At 43.2% G+C, this 22,190-nt stretch overlaps 1 protein-coding gene across 6 annotated transcripts in view; it reads left to right on the forward strand.

Annotated features, from left to right (window-relative positions):
- Positions 1-22,190, forward strand: part of FBXO16 (F-box protein 16) — a 137,453-nt gene that overhangs the window by 65,662 nt on the left and 49,601 nt on the right. For 5 of the 6 annotated variants that reach the window (XM_029596174.1, XM_029596178.1, XM_029596176.1 and 2 more), the window contains exons 5-6: positions 3,896-4,060; positions 16,506-16,738. In XM_029596174.1, coding sequence (XP_029452034.1) covers positions 3,896-4,060; positions 16,506-16,738 — 398 coding nt within the window. The remainder of the gene's footprint in view (positions 1-3,895; positions 4,061-16,505; positions 16,739-22,190) is intronic. The other variant, XM_029596179.1, reaches the window with a different exon arrangement.

Raw genomic sequence — 22,190 nt, forward strand, 5'->3', positions numbered from 1 at the left:
AGATAAGTATGAAAGGAAAGAAGTGTGAAGCTTGCTGGGCAGACTGGATGGGCTGATTGGTCTTCTTCTGCCGTCACCCATGTGGTAGAATCGACATCCTGCTGACCTCTGAGAAAACCTGTTACAAATAAGCAACTCTGCTTTACTACATAAGAACATAAGATATGCCATATGGGTCAGACCAAGGGTCCATCAAGCCCAGCATCCTGTTTCCAATAGTGGCCAATCCAAATCGCAAGTACCTGGAAAGTACCCAGACATTAAATAGATCTCACACTACTATTGCTTATTAATTAACACTTTATGGATTTTTCCTCTAGGAACTTATCCAAACCTTTTTTTAAACCCAGTTACATTAACTGCCATAACCACATCTTCTGTAAATGGATTCCAGAGCACTATGTGCTGAGTGAATTTTCTTCGATTTGTGTTAAATGAGCTACTTGCTAACTTCATGGAGTGCCCCCTGGTCCTTCTATTATCTGAGAAAGTAAATAACTAATGTACAACTCAGTTGTCTCTTCTCCAAACTGAACAGCCCTAGCCTTTTTAGCCTTTCCTCATAGGGGAGCCGTTGCATGCTCCTTATCATTTTGGTCACTCTTCTCTGCACTTTCTCTGCATTTTTTGAGATGTGGCAACTAGAATTGCACACAGTATTCAAGTTTTGGTCTTACCATGGAGCGATACAGAGGCGTTATGACATCCTCTGTTTTATTTGTCATTCCCTTCCTAATTCCTAACATTCTGTTTGCTTTTTTGACTGCCTCAGCACACTGAGCTGATGATTTCAATGTATTATCCACTATGATGCCTAGATCTTTCCTGGGCAGTAACTCCTACGATAGAACCTAACATTGTGTAACTCCAGCAAGGGTTATTTTTCCCTATATGCTTCACTTTGCACTTGTCCATGTTAAATTTCCTCTGCCATTTGGAAGCCCAATCTCCCAGTCTTGGAAGGTGGTCCTGCAATTCATCACAATCTGCTTGAGATTTAACTATTCTACATAATTTTGTGTCATCTGCAAATTTGATCAACCCACTCGTCATACCCCTTTCCAGATCATTTATAAATATATTTAAAAAGCACCGGTCCAAGTACAGATCCCTGAGGCACTCCACTGTTTACCTTTTCTGCTGTGAAAACTGACCATTTATCCTACTCTGTGTTTTTTGTCTTTTAACCAGCTTGCGATCCGCAAAAGGACTGCCTCCTATCCCATGACTTGTTAGTATTCTTAGAAGCCTCTCATGAGGGACTTTATCGAATGCCTTCTGAAAACCCAAATACACCTCATCTACTGATTCACCTTTGTCCACATGTTTATTCACCCCTTCAAAAAATTTGAGAGGCAAGACTTCCCTTGGGTAATTCCATGTTGGCTGTGTCCCATCAAACCATGTCTATTTAAATGTTTTGTGATTTTGTTCATTAAAAAAGTTTCAATGACTTTTCCCGGCACTAAAGTCGGGTTCACTGGTCTATAGATTCCAGAATCATTCCTGGATCCCTTTTTAAATATAGATGTTACATGGCCATCTTCCAGTCTTCAGGGCTCTCTTTTTCGGGTTCTGGCTCTCTCCCTCTGTTCCCAACAGCACCTCTGTTGTTGTGCCCATTGGCATCTGGTTGGGTATGTATTGATCTGGCTTGTATTCAGGAACAGCTTGTAGCTAGGGATTCACCCACGTGTGAAGACTACCATCCTGCTTTTCCGATGTTCTCCTAGGACAGCAGGATATTAGTCCTCATGAAAACCACCCACCACCCTGCAGAGTTGGGTTTCTTCTCTGTTTATTGTTTTATTTTTTGTAATTTTATGTTACGAGACTGAAGGGATACCCCATGTGGACGCATGGATAGTGACATACTGGGTATGCTCAGTGTGCCAATTAAAGTTTCTAGAAACTTTGTCATAAGTTTTCCGTGCCAGGCTCCATCTGATGATGTCACCCATGTGTGAGGACTAATATCATGCTGTCCTAGGAGAATACCTGTTACAGGTAAGCAACTCTGCTTAGTCTTTCCACTCGGCCTTGTCTTCCCTAAGTGCCCCTTTAACTCCTCGATCATCTAACAGTCCAACCGTCTCCCTCGCAGGCTTTCTGCTTTGGATATATTTTTAAAAGTTATTATGAGTTTTTGTTTCTACAGCCAGCTTCCTTTCAAATTCTCTCTTAGCCTGTCTTATCAGTGTCTTACATTTAACTTGCCAATGCTTATGCTCTATTCTGTTTTTCTCTGATAGATCCTTCTTCCAATTTTTGAATGAAGATCTTTTGGCTAAAATAGCGTCTTTCATCTCGCTTATTAGCCATGCCGGTAATCATTTGACTTCCTTCCACTTTTCTTAGTGCGTGGAATACATCTGGACTATGATTCTATGATGTTTTTGTTTTGTTTTTTTTTAAATAATGTCCATGCCTGTTGCACACTCTTAAACTTTGTAGCTGTTTGTTTTTGTTTGGTTTTTGTTTTTTTTTTACTGTTTTTCTCATTTTATTAAAGTTTCCTTTTGAAAGTTTAGTGTTAGAGCCGGATTTACTTACTGTCTCCCTTCCAGTCATTAATTCAGATTTGACCATATTATGATCACTATTGCCAAGCGGCCCCACCACCGTTAACTCTCACCAAATCCTGCGCTCCACTGAGAATTAGATCTAAACTTGCTCCTTCTCTCATCTGTTCCTGAACTAATTGCTCCATAAAACTGCCATTTATTCCATTCAGGAACTTTATCTCTCTAGCATGTACTGATGTTTTGCTTACCCAGTCAGAATTGGGGTAATTGTAATCTCCCATTATTACTGCACTATCAATTTGGTTAGCTTCCCTAATTTCTCTTAGTATTTCACGGTCAGTCTCATCATTTTGGCCAGGTGGATGGTAGTATATTCCTGTTGCTAAACTCTTCCCCAACACACAAGGGATTTCTACCCATAAAGATTTGAATGTGCAATTAGTCTCTTGCAGGATCTCTATCTTGTTGGACTCGATGCCATCCCGGACATAAAGCACCATCCCGCCACCAAGTTGCTCCTCTCTATCATTGCGATATAATTTGTACCCCGGTATAGCACTATCCCATTGGTTATCCTCTTTTCACCATGTCTTTGAGATGCCAATTGTCTGTCATTCACTGCTATACACTCTAATTCTCCCATCTTACTACTTAGACTTCTGGCATTAGCATGCAAACATTTCAAAGTATGTTTTTTGTTTGTATTAACATTCTGCTTTTCAGTTGACAGGGATAAATTGGAATTTTTTAGCCCAGGTTTTTAATTATAGGCATTTAGACTAGCTTTCTTATTGGAACCTCTGGGTTGGGATGCCCTAACTCTAATGCTTCATTGTATCCTTCGCAGATACCTCCCTCCGAACCATGCATTGCTGAGCGACTGTCTGCTTTCCCTTTAAAATAGCTTTTACACTAAATCAATCTCCTTTTTAAAGGTTAGTGCCAGCAGCCTGCTTCCACCCTGGTTAAGGTGGAGCCCATCCCTTCGGAACAGACTCCCCCTGCCTTACAAAACTGAATCCCTCTTCCTTGCACCATCGTCTCATCCATACATTGAGATTCTGGAAATCTGCCTGCCTCTGGGAATCTGTGTGTGGAACAGGGAGCATTTCAGAGAATGCTACCCTGGAGGTTCTGGATTTCTGCTTTCTAGCTAAGAGTCTGCTATAGGGCCACATAAAGTTACTAATCACTGAGCCCAACATTTCTGCTGTGTAATGCTTAGTAAAAATACATGGGGGTGGGAATATGGAGGAGAAAGGTATCTGAAGTAAGATTTGATGGAAAGCTCAATATCAAGTCTTGAATCTTTGATAAATATTGTTAGTAATGCTGCTGCAATAGTGTATTATCGTCTGTGACATTTTCAGGTCAGCTGGCACTGGAAGTACCTGACAGAACTAGACCAGATCTGGATGCCTAAATGCCTACGTTTTGGCTGGTGTATCAACTTCTCTCCAACCCCATATGAGCAGGGAATATGGAAGAGATACTATATTGAGATGGTGAAGGAGCTTCATGTTACCAGACCAAAGGTACAGAATGGAGCAGTTGCTTATTTTTCAGATCATGCGTTTACTATTTTTCTAGACTTATCCTCAATGCACAATATATTACACAAATCAGGAAAAGACCTACAAGATTTCAGAATAAGGAACAACATTTTTTACTTTCTAAAATCTTCTTCCTTTTTTACTTGTGGGCCTAACTGGAATCTGCCTCAACCCCATATTCCTGACTGTAGAGGAGGGGAACTCCTGGAATAAGACCACTAGATGACTTTAATATAATTAAGTTAAATTAAATCTTCATGTATGGAATCTGAGACTTTCCTCTTTCCCTATTTCTTCTTGTCCTGGGTTGTAAATTGGGTATTAGGGGACCCTTAGCTCTAGAAACTCAGTGCTTCATCAGCAAACCTAAAGGACTACCTCTGGAGCCCTCAGTTTGTGCTACCTTTGTGCTGGCCACAAGTCCTAGCTGTAAAGCCTGGCTTTAAACCACCTGCATTCCAGAAATATAAAGGCTGTGTCTGGGTTTTCCAGCCATGATCAGATGAAGAGTGTGAGAGTATTTGGGTGGGCATTGAGCTTGGTCCTCTTGCTTGCCAGTGCATACTCCTACCACTGAACTAGAAGGCTGGCCAAAGAACCAAGGTTTTAAATACAGCAGACTCTACACAATCTTTCATTCTGTGGAGGTAGGTAAGTGAGATATCTTCACAGAAAACTGCATTGTATTACCTTTTTTTAAGCAGCTGAGAAATACTGGTGCCATTATACAAAACTTATACATCCACTAACATAACATACAGAAAAAGGCAGCAAACACATTGCAGGTGCATAATTCACTATGTGGATACTAATGATTAAGTAGTAGCATACCCCAGGACTCTACAAAACATCCTGTTTGGCATTGAAAAATCTTTATCTATTTTATATCTTATCTGCTGTTGATAGTACAAATCACTTCCTGACAAGACAGACATGCTGTTTTCATATTTTTGTGATGACTCTTATCGACTAAAGGCTAAGAATCTTTTCTAAGCCTGGACTTCTCAGTTTAGTGTCATGTTACTGAGACAGCATAGCCAGAGTTTTGTTGTTACTGGAGTTTAGGAAGAAAAGCTTGTAATTTAAATTTACAATTCAAAATTCTACCCGTTATCTAGGTATTACCAGAAAGGCAGCATTTTCAGAATCACGATCTGAATTTACAAAATGAGGCAAATATTCAAAAAAAGCCTCCAAAACATAACTTACTCAGCAAAACTAGCCAGATTAGTTATTCTGGATATTCAGCAGGGTAAATGTTCTGCTGAATATCCTGATTTAAAGTTATCCAGCTACCTTTATCTGGATAACTTTACACCTAATCAGATATCTTGAATATTGCCTAGGTTTAAAGTTATCCGACCTCATGTAGCCAGACAATTTTAGCCTTAATTGGCTATATTCAAAAGAACATAGCCAGTTAAGTGGTGATTTTTTTTTTTTTTTTTAAATCAGCATCTCATGGGCCTAGTAGCCTGAAGACAATCCCCCTACCCAGGTTGTAACCATGCGAAGCTACACTTCCAGTGTGGCTCAGAAAGAGCCAGTCAGGATCGCAGTAGTTAGCATACTGCAGTCCCATCTGAAGACTGAGATTAGCAAAGGTCACCGGGAGGGTGGGAGAGTGGGTGGAAAGGAGAAAGGCAGAGGAGGGCTGTTTGAGGCAAAGTTAATGGAGCCATGGATTGAGCAGGGGGAGGCTGGCCCTGAACCCCTTCTTCTTCTAAAATCTCTTAGAGGGGTTTGGAGGAGTAGATGTCCCTGACACTCCGATGTCTTGATGTCCTGACGTCCTGAAGATCAGATGAAAATTCCTGACTCCCTCTAAGAAATTTTCTCCAGCAAAAGGCAATTGTGTATTGATGAGCGAATTTTTGTTATGGATTAGGTTAATCCAATGATTTCAATCTGTTGCAAAGCTAGCTGTGGTCACATATCTGTATATCAGTGTATTATTGTATATTTTATGAATGTTTTAACTGTAATTCACCTTGACCAAATTTGGAAAGGCCAGTAATTAATAAATCAAATCAAATTATGACATTAGAAACTGGTTGCTTCTTGCCAAAAAAATGGACCTTGAAAGAGTGGAGACATTTCTTGGCAGGACTATCTTTCCACTTGCAATTATTTCAGATCATAAGAACCTAGTTTGCATTGAGTCCACTAGAATGCTTGGCAGGCTGAATGGCCATTTTCTTTACCCGATTCCAGTTTATTATTTATAACTATTCCGGTTCAAAGAATGTCCAGGCTGATGCCCTTTGACATTTCTCCTCAGAGGAAGCCCTACACTCCCAAGATAAGGGCTATATTTATCAGCTTCTCGGATTATCATGAATATCTTAAAGAATTATCTCTTGGAAAAGATCCTTCAAGAAATTGCTGCTCAGGAACCTCTAGCATTGATGCTGACTGGCCAGCTCCACTCAGATGTTTTCAAATAAGAACATAGTTCCAAAGTCTTGGGACATCCAGGGTTGAGAAAAATGCTGAATTGATTTCTAGAGCCTTATAGTGGCCATCCCTATGTAAAGACTGTAAAACTTATATCTTAGTCTGTCTAGTGTATGCCAGAGCCAAGGTTCCCCCATGAAAGCCCATCTGGAGAATTATGACTTCTCCAAATTCCTTCAGTCCCTTGGATCCATCTTTCCATGGACTTTATTATTGATCTTATAACCTCATCCAAATATTTAGTGATCCTGGCGGTAATATATCCTTTTTCACTGATGTTACATTTCATTTCTATGCCCAAGCTGCCACTGGCACCACAACTTGACATTTTTATAAGAGAAATTGCTTACATGGGATCTGATGCTCCATTGTTTCAGAGGCCCTGAGTTCATTGCCACATTTTGGAGGGCCTTCTGTACGGACTTGGATATTAAACTGCAGTTCTCTTCAGGATATCATTACCAGACTAACAGCCTGATGGAGAAGTCGATCAAGACAATGAGCAGTTGCTGCGATACTTTTTTTTTTTTTCTATTCATCAGAACAACTGGGTGAAGCTACTTTCCTGGGCCAAATCTTCCCTCAGTAATCATGTCATTGAATCTATAGGGATGTTCTCATTCTTTATGATCTATGGTTGTCATCCTGTCTCTCTGCTGCTTTCTGCCCTGGCAATAGGTTCCTGCAGCAGTTGATCTGGTCCAGCAGTTCCAGGGTACTTGAACGCAGGTGTGCAGCAATCTAGAAAAAGCACAACTTAGCAGAAGGGATTTGCACTCCCTCGTAAACCGCTAACTTGAAGCGATAGTTACTGTTCATTGTAAACCGGGGTGATATGTATATTATACAGGAACCTCCGGTATATAAATCCTTAAATAAATAAATAAATAACTCACAAGAGCCCCAGTACCATGTGAATGATATAGTCTGTTCACTAAGAACCTATGCTTGAAATGTCTCGGCATCGATTTAGGCCCTAAATTTATAGGCCCTTATGCCATTACAGGAAGAATCAATTCTGTGATGATGTGTCTCCAGTTTCCTTACTCCTTCAAGATTTTTTCATCCTTTCATGTTTCTTTATTGGCACCACTACACCAGACACTTTTGCTAGACATGAAACACATTCATCTCCAGCCTTGATTAATGAGCAACATAAATGCAAGGCGGAGGATATACTGGATTCCAGTGTATCTCATAAGAGAACACCATAAATGGTTCATTGGAAGGATTATGGTCCCGAGATGAGAACTTGGGTTGATGCTAATGATTTACATGCATCTTTCCATTTTAGGTTTTTAGCAAGACAGCATTTGGGACATCCCAGAGAATGTCCTTGAAAGATGAGAGGTACCATGAGATCCTGATAAACAGCTCTCACCTCCTGCCAGCAGCAGTCTCAGTCCCAGAAGCCCACAATCTGGTCAGTTCTTCCAGCATCTTGGCCCACACTTCCTGCTGGCAGCCATTTTGTTTCCTGTCAGGACACACAATTTACAGGCTTCCAGTCAGTAGATTGCTAAAGCTTGGTTCTCATTCTCCAGCCCTTTTGTTGAAGTCCAGCTTCCAGATTTTATTTTGCTATGTTGATGCCTGCATGTTCTTTGCCGTTTTAGATCTGCTGATTTCTCTAGCCTTCCTACTTCTAGTGTTTGCTTGTGCTTCTTGTTGCAATGACAGGACACGGGTTCCGTGGCCGGCTCCTCTCACCTCCTTTCCGCGGCTCTGCCAGCTTCCCTCAGCCATGTGGCGCGGAGGGGATGCTGCTGCCGTCCACCTTCAGGGCCTATCTCGCAGCCGATTCGCCGCCACCAAACTCTCCTCTCTTCGGGGTTTCCCCTAGCGCGCACATGCCTCTCCACAGGATTTAAAGGGGCCGCGGCACGCTAGGGCTGCCGGGCTTCTCCGGATGATGTCACTCTTCCAGTCCTATATATAAGGCAAGACAGTCAGAGCTTGCCTTTGCAACAGGTTTCCTTGCCTCTGGCTCCTTTCAAAGCTCTGGTTCCGGTTTCCTTTGGACTGATTCCAAGCCTGACAGCCGCTTGCTTGACTACGTTGCAGTCTCCAAGCCTGACAGCCGCCTGCTTGACTACTTTGCCATCTCCAAGCCTGACCACCGCCTGCTTGACTCAGTTGCCGTCTCCAAGCCTGACTTCCGCCTGCCTGACTCTGTTGCCTTCTCCTAGCCTGACCTCCTCCTGCCTGACTATGCCTGGACTGACTACAGGTACTGACCCCTGCTTCAGCTGACCATTCTGGACTGATACTCTGGCCTTGATCCTCGCTAATCAGACACTATATTCTGGCCTCCTGCGACCTCTGGACATTCTTGCTTGGACATTAACCGTGCACCCTTGTTTGTGGTGGGCACTCCCCTGAGCTTCCTCTCTAGGAGGCCCTGCGAGGCCACCTAAGACCAGGTGGCCCGGGTACCCAAGGGCTCAACCTGCGGAAACCCCGGGTTGCTATTGGCAAAACTCCAGCTAGCCTCTGTCTCCTCCTATGCTCCGCCTCCTGGTGGCAGGCACTCTCTGGGTCCGACCAGAGGGCCATACCAATCCTGCACCAGGCCAAGGGTCCACCTCCAGTGCAACACTTCTAACTGCATGCCTTCCTTTTCTTGGTTCTGGACCTACTACCTAAGCCGTGCCAGTCACCCGCACCCAAGTGCTCAACAGTAAGAGAAGGTGGCCATCACTGCCATGGAATGGGCTACCGCAATGAACCTTCCACATCAACATACGTATTGCTGCATCCTTGTACATTACCCTTCCCATTATTTTGTTGCCCACATAACCCCCCCCCCATTATATTGTTGCCCCACCCCCTCCCCTAATTTATGTTTCCCCCAGTTAAAGTCCCCTCTTTTCCAACTTATCTAGTTTTTACTCTACCTATATGTTCTCTCTTGTTGCTTGTTCATTGTAAAGGCAATGCCTATATATTCCCGGTTTTAAGTTATCTGTAAACCGACACGATGTGCAAACGGTTGTCGGTATATAAAAATGTTTAAATAAATAAATAAATAAAATAAATAAATACCAGTAAAAGTGAGAGAGATGCAGGAACAAAAGAGTTTTAGAAAACTGGTAAAGACCATGTTATTTGAAGAGGCATACTCTAAGTTAGATTATAATGGAAAGTTTTAATCTTGTAATCAGCCCAGTTTTAAAGTGATTTACGCAATGTTTTATTATGTTTCACGTTGTATTGCTTGTGAGTTTTGAGTGTAAAGATGTTATTCGCTCTGAACTAATTGCCTTAGAAAGAAGTAGAATACAAGAAACAGTAAATAAGTATATAAATAAAGGGGATCCATGAATTGGAAGATATGCACTACCTTTATTCTGGACTCTTCCTCATTCTGTAAAGTAAATGGCATGGCCTCTGCCACTGTCTTGGTAAAGCCAGCAAAAGAGAGGTCTGAGAAGACTTTCTCCTTTCCTGTGGAGGAGAAGGGTCGGAGGAGAGACCTGTCAACGCCTCACCAAAGAAGTACTCAGATCATAAGAACATAAGAAATTGCCATGCTGGGTCAGACCAAGGGTCCATCAAGCACAGCATCCTGTTTCCAACAGAGGCCAAACCAGGCCACAAGAACCTGGCAATTACCCAAATGCTAAGAAGATCCCATGCTACTGATGCAATTAATAGCAGTGGCTATTCCCTAAGTAAACTTGATTAATAGCTGTTAATGGACTTCTCCTCCAAGAACTTATCCAAACCTTTTTTGAACCCAACTACACTAACTGCACTAACCACATCCTCTGGCAACAAATTCCAGAGCTTAATTGTGCGTGAGTAAAAAAGAATTTTCTCCGATTAGTCTTAAATGTGCTACTTGCTAACTTCATGGAGTGCCCCCTAGTCCTTCTATTATCTGAAAGTGTAAATAACAGATTCACATCTACTTGTTCAAGACCTCTCATGATTTTAAAGACTTCAATCAATCCTCCTTTAGCCATCTCTTCTCCAAGCTGAACAGCCCTAACCTCTTCAGCCTTTCCTCATAGGGGAGTCATTCCATCCACTTTATCATTTTGGTTGCCCTTCTCTGTACCTTCTCCATTGCAACTATATCTTTTTTTGAGATGCGGCGACCAGAACTGTACACAGTATTCAAGATGCGGTCTCACCATGGAGCAATACAGAGGCATTATGACACTTTCCGTTTTGTTAACCATTCCCTTCCTAATAATTCCTAACATTCTGTTTGCTTTTTTGACTGTTGCAGCACACTGAGCCGAGATATGACCCAAGATAAGGCACAGTTGGTATGGCTTCTTCTCTTATATTCAATCCCAGTCATGTGTCCATGTTAGTCCTTCAGTTGGTTTAAGGGCAAAAAGTACGTTGCCAACATGCAAAATTCCAGGAAATAACATCTGTTCTCTAGTATGCTATAGTGGTGGATCTGAATGAACAATATTTCATATATTTCTCCCCTGAATATATGCTATATATGGGGGTACAGTAAACATAGTGGGGTAGATTTTCAAACACGGCGCATTCGTGTACTTTTGCTGGCGCATCAGGCGCAAGCAAAAGTACGCGGGATTTTAGTAGATACGCGCGTATCCGCTAAAATCCTGGATCGGCGCACGCAAGGCTATCGATTACGTATAGCCGGCGCGCGCCGAGCCGCGCAGCCTACCCGCGCAGCCTACCCGCGCAGCCTACCCCCGTTCCCTCCAAGGCCGCTCCGAAATCGGAGCGGCCTTGGAGGGAATCCTCTAACGCCCTCCCCTCACCTTCCCCTCCCTTCCTCTACCTAACCCACCCCCCCGGCCCTGTCTAAACCCCCCCCTTACCTTTGTCGGGGGATTTACGCCTCCCGGAGGGAGACGTAAATCCCCGCGCGCCAGCGGGCCCCTAGCGCGCCGGGACGCGACCTGGGGGCGGGTACGGAGGGCGCGGCCACACCCCCGGACCGCCCCGGGCCGTAACCACGCCCCCGGGCCCGCCCCCAAAACGCTGCCGACACGCCCCGAAAACGGCGCGGCGCTCGGCCCTGCCCCCGACACGCCCCCTCCGAAAACCCCGGGACTTACGCGAGTCCCGGGGCTCTGCGCGCGCCGGTAGGCCTATGTAAAATAGGCTCTTAGGCGCGCAGGGCCCTGCTCGCCTAAATCCGCCCGGATTTAGGCGAGCAGGGCTCTTAAAATCCGCCCCATAGTGTAGTGATAAAACATTCCAATGTTTGTACACAGCTCTGTTAGGGTTAAGTCGGCTGTCATAGTTGGTGATTCGATTATTAGGATTGTTAGTAGCTGGATGGCTGGACGTGGAGATTGCTTGGTAATTTGCCTGCCTGGTACAAAGGTGGCGGACTTCATGCTTCACCTAGATAGAATTTTAGACAGTGCTGGGGAGTTGCTTGCTGGCATAGCACTAACCTTTTAAAAAGGAGATTATAAACTCTATTGAGCAGGGATTGTCTTTTGTGTATTTTTTTAGAGCACTGCATATGTCATGTAGCACTATAGAAATGTTTAGTAGTGGTAGTAAAACAAGTGGGAAAGCAGACAGTTGCTCAGCAGCACATGGTTTGGAGGGGAGGTATCTTTGAGAGATGGTAATGAAAGCATAGTTAGAGTATCCCAACAGAGGTTCTAATAAAAAGCAAAAGTAGTCCATGTACCTAGAAATAAAGAACCTCCTGAGTTAAGATTCCAAATTATCCCTGTTAACGGATACGCAGGCTGTTAATGCAAACAAAAAAATATACTTTGAAATGTCTATATGCCAGTGCCAGAAGTTAGAATCTATAGCACTGAATGAAGGGGTAGACGTAATTGGCATCTCAGAGACTTGGTGGAAGGAGGATAACCAATCGGACAGTGCTATACCAGGTTACAGATGATATCGCAATGACATAGTGGATCAATTTCGTAGGGGAATGGTGCTTTGTTAGGGATGGTATAGAGTCGAACAGGATAAAGATCTTGCAGGAGACTAAATGTACAGTAGAATCTTTATGGGTAGAAATTCCATGTGTGATGGGGAAGAGTATTGCAAAGGGAGTATATAACTGTTCACCTGGCCAAAATGATCAGACAGATGATGAAATGCTAAGAGATATTAGGGAAGCTAAATTTGGCAGCACAGTAATAATGGAAGATTTCAATTACCCCAATTTTGACTGGGTAAATGCAACATCTCGACATGCTAGGGAAATCAAGTTCCTGGATGAAATAAATGACTGCTTCATGGAGTAATTGGTTCAGGAGCCAACAAGATGTTGAACCATTTTAGATCTAATTTACTGGAACGCAGGATTTGGTGCAAGAGGTAACTGTGGTGGGGCCACTTGGCAACCGTGATCATAGTGTGATCAAATTTGACTTAGTGACTGGAAAGGGGACATTAAGTAAATCTACAGCTCTAGCATTAAACTTTCAAAAGGGAGACTGATCAAATGAGAAAAATAGAAAAAAACTGAAAGTACAGCTACGGAGTTGAGTATACAATATGTGTGGACATTGTTTAAAAACAATATCTTAGAAGCCCAGTCCAGATGTGTTCTATGCATTAAAAAATGTGGAAAGAAGGCCAAACAACTGTTGGCATGGTTAAAAGGGGAGGTAAAAGAGGTTATTTTAGTCAAACTAATTTCTTTCAAAAATTGGAAGAAAGATCATCTGAAGAAAAAAGGAAAAAGTATAAGCATTAGCAAGTTAAATTTTAAACATTAATCAAGCTAAGAGAATTTGAAAAGAAGCTGGCCATAGAGCAAAAACTCATAATAAAAACCTTTAAAATATATCTGAAGCTGTAGCTTGCAAGGGAGTCAGTTGGACCATTAGATGACAGAGGGGTTAAAAGGGCACTTATGGAAGAAAAGGCTATTGCGAAAAGACCAAATGATTTTTTTGCTTTAGTGTTTACAGATGAGGATGTTGTGATGATATCAGTTCTAGAAACGGTTTTCAAGAGAAGCTGATTCAGATAAACTGAACCAAATTACAGTGAACCAGGAAGATATGTATTAACAAACTAAAGAGTAGTAAATCACCCAGACTGGATGGTATACATCCTAGGGTTTTGAAAGAACGCAAAAATGAAATTTCAGATCTACTACTAGTAATTTGTAACCTATCATTAAAATAGTTCATTGTATCTGAAGATTGGAGGGTGGCCAATGTAACCCCAAACTTTAAAAAGGGCTCCAAGGGTGATCGGGGAAACTATAGACCAGTGAGCCTAACTTCAGTGCTGGGAAAAATCATGGAAACTATTCTAAAGAACAAAATCACAGAACAAATAGATAGACATGGTTTAATGGGATACAGCAAGCATGGATTTACCCAAGGGAAGTCTTGCCTCACCAAGCTGCTACATTTCTTTTTGTAGGAGTTAATAAACGTGGATAAAGGTGAGTTGGTAGATTTAATGTATTTGGATTTTCAGAAGGTGATTGATAAAGTCTCCCATGAGACTCCTGAGAATTTTAAATAGTAATTGGGATAGGAGGCAATGTCCTTTTGTGGATTACAAATTGGTTAAAAGATAGGAAACACTGTAGGACTAAATGGTCATGTTTCTCAATGGAGAAAGGTAAACAGTGGAGTACCTCAGGGATCTGTCGTGGGATTGGTGCTTTTTAATATATTTATAAATGATCTTGAAAGGGGAATGAAGAGTGAGGTGATCAATTTTGCAGGTTACAAAAAATTATTCAGAGTAGTTATATCACAAGTGGACTATGATAAGTTGCAGGAAGACCTTGTGAGACTGGAAGACTGGGCATTCAAATGGCAGATGAAATTTACTATGGACAAGTGCAAGGTGATTCTCATGCTGTAGTTACATGATGTTAGGTACCATGTTAGGAATGATCACACAGGAGAAAGATTTAGGCATCTAAGTGGACAATACATTGAAATCCTTGGTTCAGGGTTTGGCGGCAGACAAAACAGCAAACAATGCTAGGAATTAATAGGAAAAGAATGGTGAATAAAACTGAGAATGTTGTAATATCAATGTATCACACCATGGTGAGACTGCACCTTGAGTACTGTATGCAGTTCTGATCACAGCATCTCAAAAAATATATAGTTGCACTGGCAAAGGTACAGAGAAGGGTGACCAAAATGATAAAGGGGATGAAACAGCTCCCCTAAGAGGAAAAGCTAAAAGTTAGGGCTGTTCAGCTTAGAGAAGTGATGGCTGAAAGGGGATATGATAGAGAAATTTGTCTTGAGGACTTGAAAGGATAAATGTGGATAATAATTTACCTTTTCAGACATTTCAAGGACTAAGGGGCACTCCATGAAATTACCAAGAAGCACAGTTAATACAAATCATAGAAAATTATTTTTCACTTAATGCACAGTTAAGCTCTGGATTTCATTGCTGGAGGATGTGGTTAAGACAGTTAGTGTAGATGGGTTTAGAAAAGGTTTCGACAAGTTCCTGGTTGAGAAGTCCTTAAACTGCTATTAAACAAACTGACTTAGAGAATAGCGACTACTTTTTACCAGCATTATTAGCATGAGATTTATTTTCTGTTGGCTACTTGCCAGATACTTTTAAGCTGGATTGGCCACCGTTGGAAACAGAATGCTGGGCTTGATGACCCTTGGTCTGACGAAGTATGGCAATTTCTTATGTTCTAATTTTAGTAGAATGGTGAAGGACAAAGATGAGCTTATCTTCCTTCTTGGATTGGTGATAAGTCAACCATTGTCTGTTTTCCACAAATAGATTGGCTAATAGGGTCTGGCAGCTAAGATTTAATGCTTCAAAATGTAGAGTTTTGCATTTAGACTACATCAACCCAAGGGAAAGATATAGTATTGGAGGTGAAATTCTTCAAAGCACGATCTGGGGATGACTGAATATGATGATCTTAAGGTGGCCAAACAGGTAGATAATGCAACGGCAAAAGCCAGTGAGAAACTTGGCTGGATAGGGAGAGGAATGATCACAGAAAAAGGGAGGTGATATTTCTCCTATATAGGTCACTGGTAAAATCTTATTTGGAATATTGTGTACAATTCTGGAGAACACACCTCTAATTGTGAGGCTTTGGTTCAGATACCAAAATGCTCAGTGGTCTGCATTCTAAAACACATGGGGACAGATGTATGTCTACCTAGAGGAAAGGGGAGAGATGATTGAGACATATAAATATCTCAAAAGTTTCCATGACCAGGAGACAGGCCGCTTTCAAAAGAAAGGAGACTGTAGAATGAGGGGTCATGGAATGAAGGTAATATGAGTAATTTTAGGAAATATTTATTTACAGAGAAGGTAGTGGATGCATGGAACAGCCACCCTGTGTGTGGAAGTAGCAGGAACAAATAATATCTGCATTCAAGAAAGCATGAAATAAACACAGAGGATCTCTGAGGAAGGGATGAGAATTGTAAAGCTAAATTAGGTCAGCAGATGGGCAGACTAGATAGGTAATATGGTCTTTTTCTGTCATGTTTCTATAAAAGCAAAGCAAATGTCAAGCTTTATATGTTGCTAATTTATAACTTGAAAATGGAAAGAATTTTAAACACTGATTAGCACTGATTATTATGTATTAGAAGAGTTCATAATAAACAGCATTTCTAATAGATGTATCAGTATCAAACAATTTTTCTATATTATGTATGGAGGGACACAAGGTCATCGAGTAACAAGTGATGCAATCAGAGTTTAGAAATATGTAGTAGAAAAATACAGAAATAATCCCAGTTGCCTTGAGTTCATCAGCTTAATTAAAAAGAATTTGTTGCCTTCACATATTAAAACTTATGAGTTCCAGAAAGAATATTTCTTTGGGGCAATGTAAATATTAAGAGCACTAGAAGCAAATTTAGGAAACTGAGGCCATGACTTAAAAGTGTAGTTCATTCCTGATATGGAAAGTGCAAAATAAATCCATTTGGAGAAGAAACAAACTTGATAGCAAACATCACATCTTTAGTACTATTTTTGGTTCTCAGTATTTATCATTTGTTTCTCTATCTAGACTCCTCCTAAAGATGACTTTGTGGTCATTGATGTTCAGCCTATAGGAAGAGATGTTCCGGAGATGAAGCCGTCTCTTTCATCTCTTCTTCTGTCAGTATCCATGGCAAGAAAAATGATGGGCAAAGAGAAAAGAGAGCTTCCACCCTGGCGGTCCTCTGATAAACATCCAACTGATACCATGAGATTCAACTACCTAGATAACCTTGATCCCATAGAGCAAGCCCGACAAGCGTAAGCAGCTTTCTATCTAAATGTTTTTTTTTAAGAAACTTAGTTTATCATTATTAGCAAGAGTGTTAGAAGACGACAGGTATTTTTGCATATTTGTAAGCTAAAGTCCCACTGAATAAAACGCATTTTCAAGTGTGTATAATAACTGTTAACAGCCTTTAATAAATGAGCCTGTGTTTGTGTTCAGTGCACACATACACAGAATTACATTTGTACATTTTTTTTTCCTTAGCAGTCCAGTTGATCATTGTTATCAGACATATCGAAAGCATATGTTCTAGCAGATGATTATTTAAGAGAGCAGCAGGAGAGTAGGAAAGGTTCTGTTGGGGGTCTGCTCTGTGAATCTTTTCTGAGATTTTTGGAATTCAAGCTTCAAATGCTCATTGGGCAGCACATGACCTATCAACTAGAATTCACAAGAATATTAGCTTCAAAGATTAACAATTACAGGTAAGTTGTTACCTTGTCCTTCTCTCGTGGTACTCCTAACCTTCTGCAAAGATTTGTGATACCACAATGACTTCCTGATAAATCCAACAAGTTAGATGTTGGCTAGTACTATAGATAGCTGAATTTCTGAGTCAACTAAGTAAAGTGCTTCATTAACCCAAGTCCACAGAATGATAGACTATCAAGTCATCAGGATTAGCTTTCAGTTTTTGTTAAGTTATTTTTCTGGTACCTTGCAATGCTATAACTATCATATCTCTTTTTTCAGTGATTGGATTTAGAAAGTAGGAGACTAAATATCTGAAAAATTAGAAATATGAAAAGAAATGTTTCCTGTTCATACCCCGGATCAGTGGGGTTTTTGCATCCCTACCAGCAGATGGAGGCAGAGAACAAATACTTTGAGACACTGCCACATAACCGAGAGTGCCACCTGCAGTCCCTCAGTATTTGTCTCCAGCAGATGGTAGAGGTGCAAACCTGTAGTCTGGAATTTGATTAAAAAAAAAAAAAAAAAAAGACAGAAGATTCCTGGAAGGCTACCTGAGATGTTAGGTTCCTTCATGGGCCATCCCTTGGGTTGAGGGGGGGGGGGGGAATTTGTGACCCCTGAGCTAGCTCAGCCTTTATTGGTCAGGGGAGGTAAAAGCCAGGGGGTCCTGGTTTCCTCACCTCCAGAGTCTGCTCCCTCCATATCCAGAAGCAGGGAAGTAGTCCTTTCCTTTGTGCTTTTCCTTGTTTGCTGGATATTTCCTTTATTCTGTGAAGAGAGCTGCTCAGGTGCTGATCGGCTAAGCTGCCAGGAGGCAGGGCCAGGTGAGTGAGGGCAAAAATCTCCTGATCGCTGGGTTGGAGGCTCGCTTAGCATCAGGGACATGCCACTGGCAGTGTTTGTTCAGCAGCAGGGGCTATTTTTAGGCCCAACCGCGATTCAGGCTGATGCCCGCTTAGAGCCGGAAAAGTTGCTGCGAATGCAGTGTGAGAAGAGTTCGACTGTAAAACCGCGTTGTGCATGGAGGGTGCTTCAAGAGGGACTGGGACCTCCGCAGGCCCATCGGGGGTGGTCGGACCATGAGGTCAGCCAAAAATAAAAGATTAAAAATAAGAAATATGAGGGAGCCTCACAAATGAAGCAAGCAGTTTCCAGATGCAGAAAGACATCCATCTTATTCCATGGAAAGAGAATGAGTGAGGGAGCATCATGGCACATAGACATCAAGTTTCAGTGCTGTGTTCTCATACCATTAAAGTATTGCTGTTTTCTTCAGAACAAATTCTGTGTTTTCTCTGCCAGTCACTGTTAGAAACTTGCATAGGGCAATTTTCAAACTATCTGCATTACTGCAAAGTCTGCAAGATTTTGCATCAATTTTAAATGGAAAAATATGCATGTAAATTCACCTTGAAAACTGCACCAGGGAACATACCCACAGAAGTTTGCACCTCCTTTTCCTGAAGATACTTTTTCCAATCAAAACTATATACAGTTTTGACATTCCAAACTAACCATGTAATTTCTCCCCCAGCCTAAGCCAACCCTAGGAACTCACCCACTACAATGTGGGTAAAAGCACAAATCTAATGAAACTATATATGTAATTTTATCTGCATACAGGTGAGAAATTATCAGACAAGCAATTTACGTAGGTAAAACATTCAGAAACCTCTTCAGAGATCTGCTCACAATAGTGATACTTTGACATATTTTAAATGGATAGTTGACCTTCAAGAATGTTAACTGTACCATTGCTCATGAGTTACATTCTCCAAGGAGAAATTACTACTTACCTGATAATTTCCTTTCCTCTAATGAGGGCAGGTCAATCCCCAACAGTGGGTTATGCAGTGCTGACAACAGATGGCTATATAGTCCTGCCTGACATCAGCCCACCAGTATTTTATGGAAAAGAAACTGTGGACAAACTGATTATACTTGAATATTATCATTAACAGACTACCACTCATGCTTCCAACCCAACAAACACTGAGCTCAGAAAAAAGAATTAACGTGCACTAAACTAAGGGGCTAGAAAAGTCACTTACCAGCCTTCAGCAAATAGCAGGAATCACACTCTGCAATGTTCGCCCTGAAAAGGCTAACCATAAATATCAACATCAGCAGCCTAGGACAGGTCTGGGATTGACCTGCCCTAGGAGGAAAGGAAATTATCAGGTAAATAGTAATTTCTCCTTCCTCTGCATTCTGGCAGGTCAGTCCTCACCAGTGGGATGTACCAAAGCCAATCCCAAAAAGGGCGTGTTCCCTGTACGTACCAGGATCAGTCCAGACGGTGGGTTATGTCTCCTGTCCAGCAGATGGAGTCAGAACAGAAGACTTCTGGGGGAGGTTCTATATGACCTCATCACCCTGGTCTCTAACTTCAGTATCATTCTGACTCCAGCAGATGTGAGCAGGGAACCCAGAGTTCCCCACTGTGGTAGCTTAGTTTTTCTAGGCTCCTTTATTTTTAAAGTATTAGGGATCAAGTAAGAGAGTGTTTTATTATTATTTAAAGGATAGAATTTACATTTAAATTTAGAGAAGCTTTATTAGCAGGGCTAGTGCTCTGAAGGGTTAAAAAAAAAAATTTCCCTTCACCGGAGCTTGCTGACAGGCCTGCCTTCTCTTCTCCTTTACATTCTCTTTCTCTCTCGTGGGTATTGGTACTGGGGTAAGTGTTTTTTATTTTTACCTCAGGTGGCGTTTTTCTCATTTTTTAGGTCGAAGGGGCATTGGGATGTATGCTGGTGGTGCCAGCCCCTCCCCCCCCCCCCCAACGGACGTTATTGATGACCCGCGGCCCCGCGACATTTCAATTCTCCGGGGCCGCCAGCTACCGAGAGGGATTATTCCTCTGTGGTTCTTCAGGTTAGCGGGGGCAGCTGTTTGAGCACAGGCTATAGCGCGAGGGAGTTTGCCGCGCTCGCCGTCATTTTCCCCTCCCCCTCACCGGGTCAGATGCTGCGTTACGCGGTTTGTGTTTCCTGCGGCCGGCAGGGAGAAAAGCTATCTTCTGAGGGGAAGTGCTCAGGCTGCCTTCCCGAAGGGGAAGCCAGCCCTCCAGCGGGGGACGTTAGCGGCGGTACAGACCGCGCACCAAGGAAGCGGCAAGCCCCGTTCCCGCTGAGCGTGGGAACGGCGGCCATTTTGGAATCCAACTCTGAAGGGGAGATGTCTGAGGAGGACTCCCCGTTTACCTCAGCGCCGCTTCCAAGAATATCTTCGAACAAATTAGAGACTGGACACCGGGAGGGGGAACCCCCGGGGGTCTCTACCGGGGGAGTGTCTTCTTTTTCCCCCGAATTTATTGTTTTGATGCACAAAGCTTTTCTGCACTACCAGGATGCACCGCTGGATCTCCCAGGTCCCACGCCCCCCAAGCTGGTATGTTTGTCAGCCCCTCTGGGGGGACCTTCCTCTCAAGGCACAGCTCAACCTTCGGGAGGCAATCCTGGACCCTCCAAGAGCAATCTTCTGCCCCCTCGAGCCCTTGTTGATGGTCAGGGGGGGGGCCCCTTCGGGGGGATACTTCGGGGGATGATCCCATCTTAGCAGTTCCAATGGAAGGAGATGACCCGAGGGTTCTCCGCATTTTTCAACCTGAAGAATTAGAGGATCTTATTCCTCACATTTTGAGAGAAATGGACATCGACCCCCGCCCCCCCGGAACCGGTCGGACTGGACCCTAATGTCAGGAAGGGAGACCCTCTACTAGCGGGGCTTCGGCCCCTGGCTAAAGCTTTTCCTACTCATCCTTCTTTTCTCCAGCTCATTTCCCGGGAGTGGGATACCCCTGAGGCGACCCTCAGGGTCAGCAGGGCTATGGAGAAACTCTATCCCCTACCACAAGATTTTCTGGACATTCTAAAAGTTCCTGCAGTGGATTCGGCAGTTTCGGCGGTTACAAAACATACTACCATCCCTGTCATGGGTGGTACCGCCTTGAAAGACACCCTGGACAGAAAACTAGAAGTGTACCTCAAGAGAGTTTTTGAGGTTTCAGCATTGGGGATGCGGGCGGCTATTTGTAGCGCCTTGGCACAGAGAGCGGGTCTACGATGGGTACAACAACTTCTCACTTTGCAGGAATTGCCAGAAGCGGAAGGCCAACAGGCGGACCGACTGGAGGCCGTCCTAGCTTATGGGGCGGATGCCTTTTATGACCTCCTTAGGGTTCTTGCGCGCTCCATGGTGGCGGCGGTCTCGGCTCGGCGTCTCCTGTGGCTTAGGAACTGGTCGGCGGACGCCTCTTCTAAGACGCGTCTAGGGTCTCTTCCCTTCAAGGGAAGGTTCCTTTTCGGTGAGGATCTGGACCAAATTATCAAGTCCCTCAATGAGAACGCAGTTCACAAACTCCCTGAAGACCGTCCAAGGACTTCGAGGTCCTTCTCTTCTTCCGCTAGGTATCGTGCCAGAAATCAGCGGAAGACCCGGGCCACGCGTCAACAAACTCCTCGTAATCCGTCATATCGTTCAGGTTCTTGGAACCGGTCCTTTCGTGGGCGCCATCCCAGTAGGGAGGGACAGGGACGGAGCTCAGCTAATTCCACCTCCCTCAAGACTACCCAATGATGCCAGGCGGACCCACGATCCGATCCCCAGAGTGGGGGGCCGGATTGCTCTTTTTTACGAAGAGTGGGTCCAGCTGACATCGGACCAGTGGGTCTTAGACATTCTAAAGCACGGCTATGCGTTGGATTTTGTCCATCTGCCCAGAGACAGGTTTCTCTTCTCTCCATGCGGTTCCCGTTCCAAACAAGTGGCAGTTCTTCACACTCTCAACCGGCTCTGCGCCCTCGGAGCAATAGTGCCGGTTCCCGCTTCCGAGTTGGGTCGCAGTCATTACTCCATCTACTTCGTGGTACCGAAGAAGGAGGGCACTTTCCATCCTATTCTGGATCTCAAGACGGTGAACAAGTTTCTCCGGGTTCCTCGTTTTCGTATGGAAACCCTTCGTTCGGCTCTGGCAGCGGTACATCAGGGCAAATTTTTGGTGTC

Source organism: Rhinatrema bivittatum, chromosome 3, assembly GCF_901001135.1.
Source record: "Rhinatrema bivittatum chromosome 3, aRhiBiv1.1, whole genome shotgun sequence".
Classification (NCBI taxonomy): domain Eukaryota; kingdom Metazoa; phylum Chordata; class Amphibia; order Gymnophiona; family Rhinatrematidae; genus Rhinatrema; species Rhinatrema bivittatum.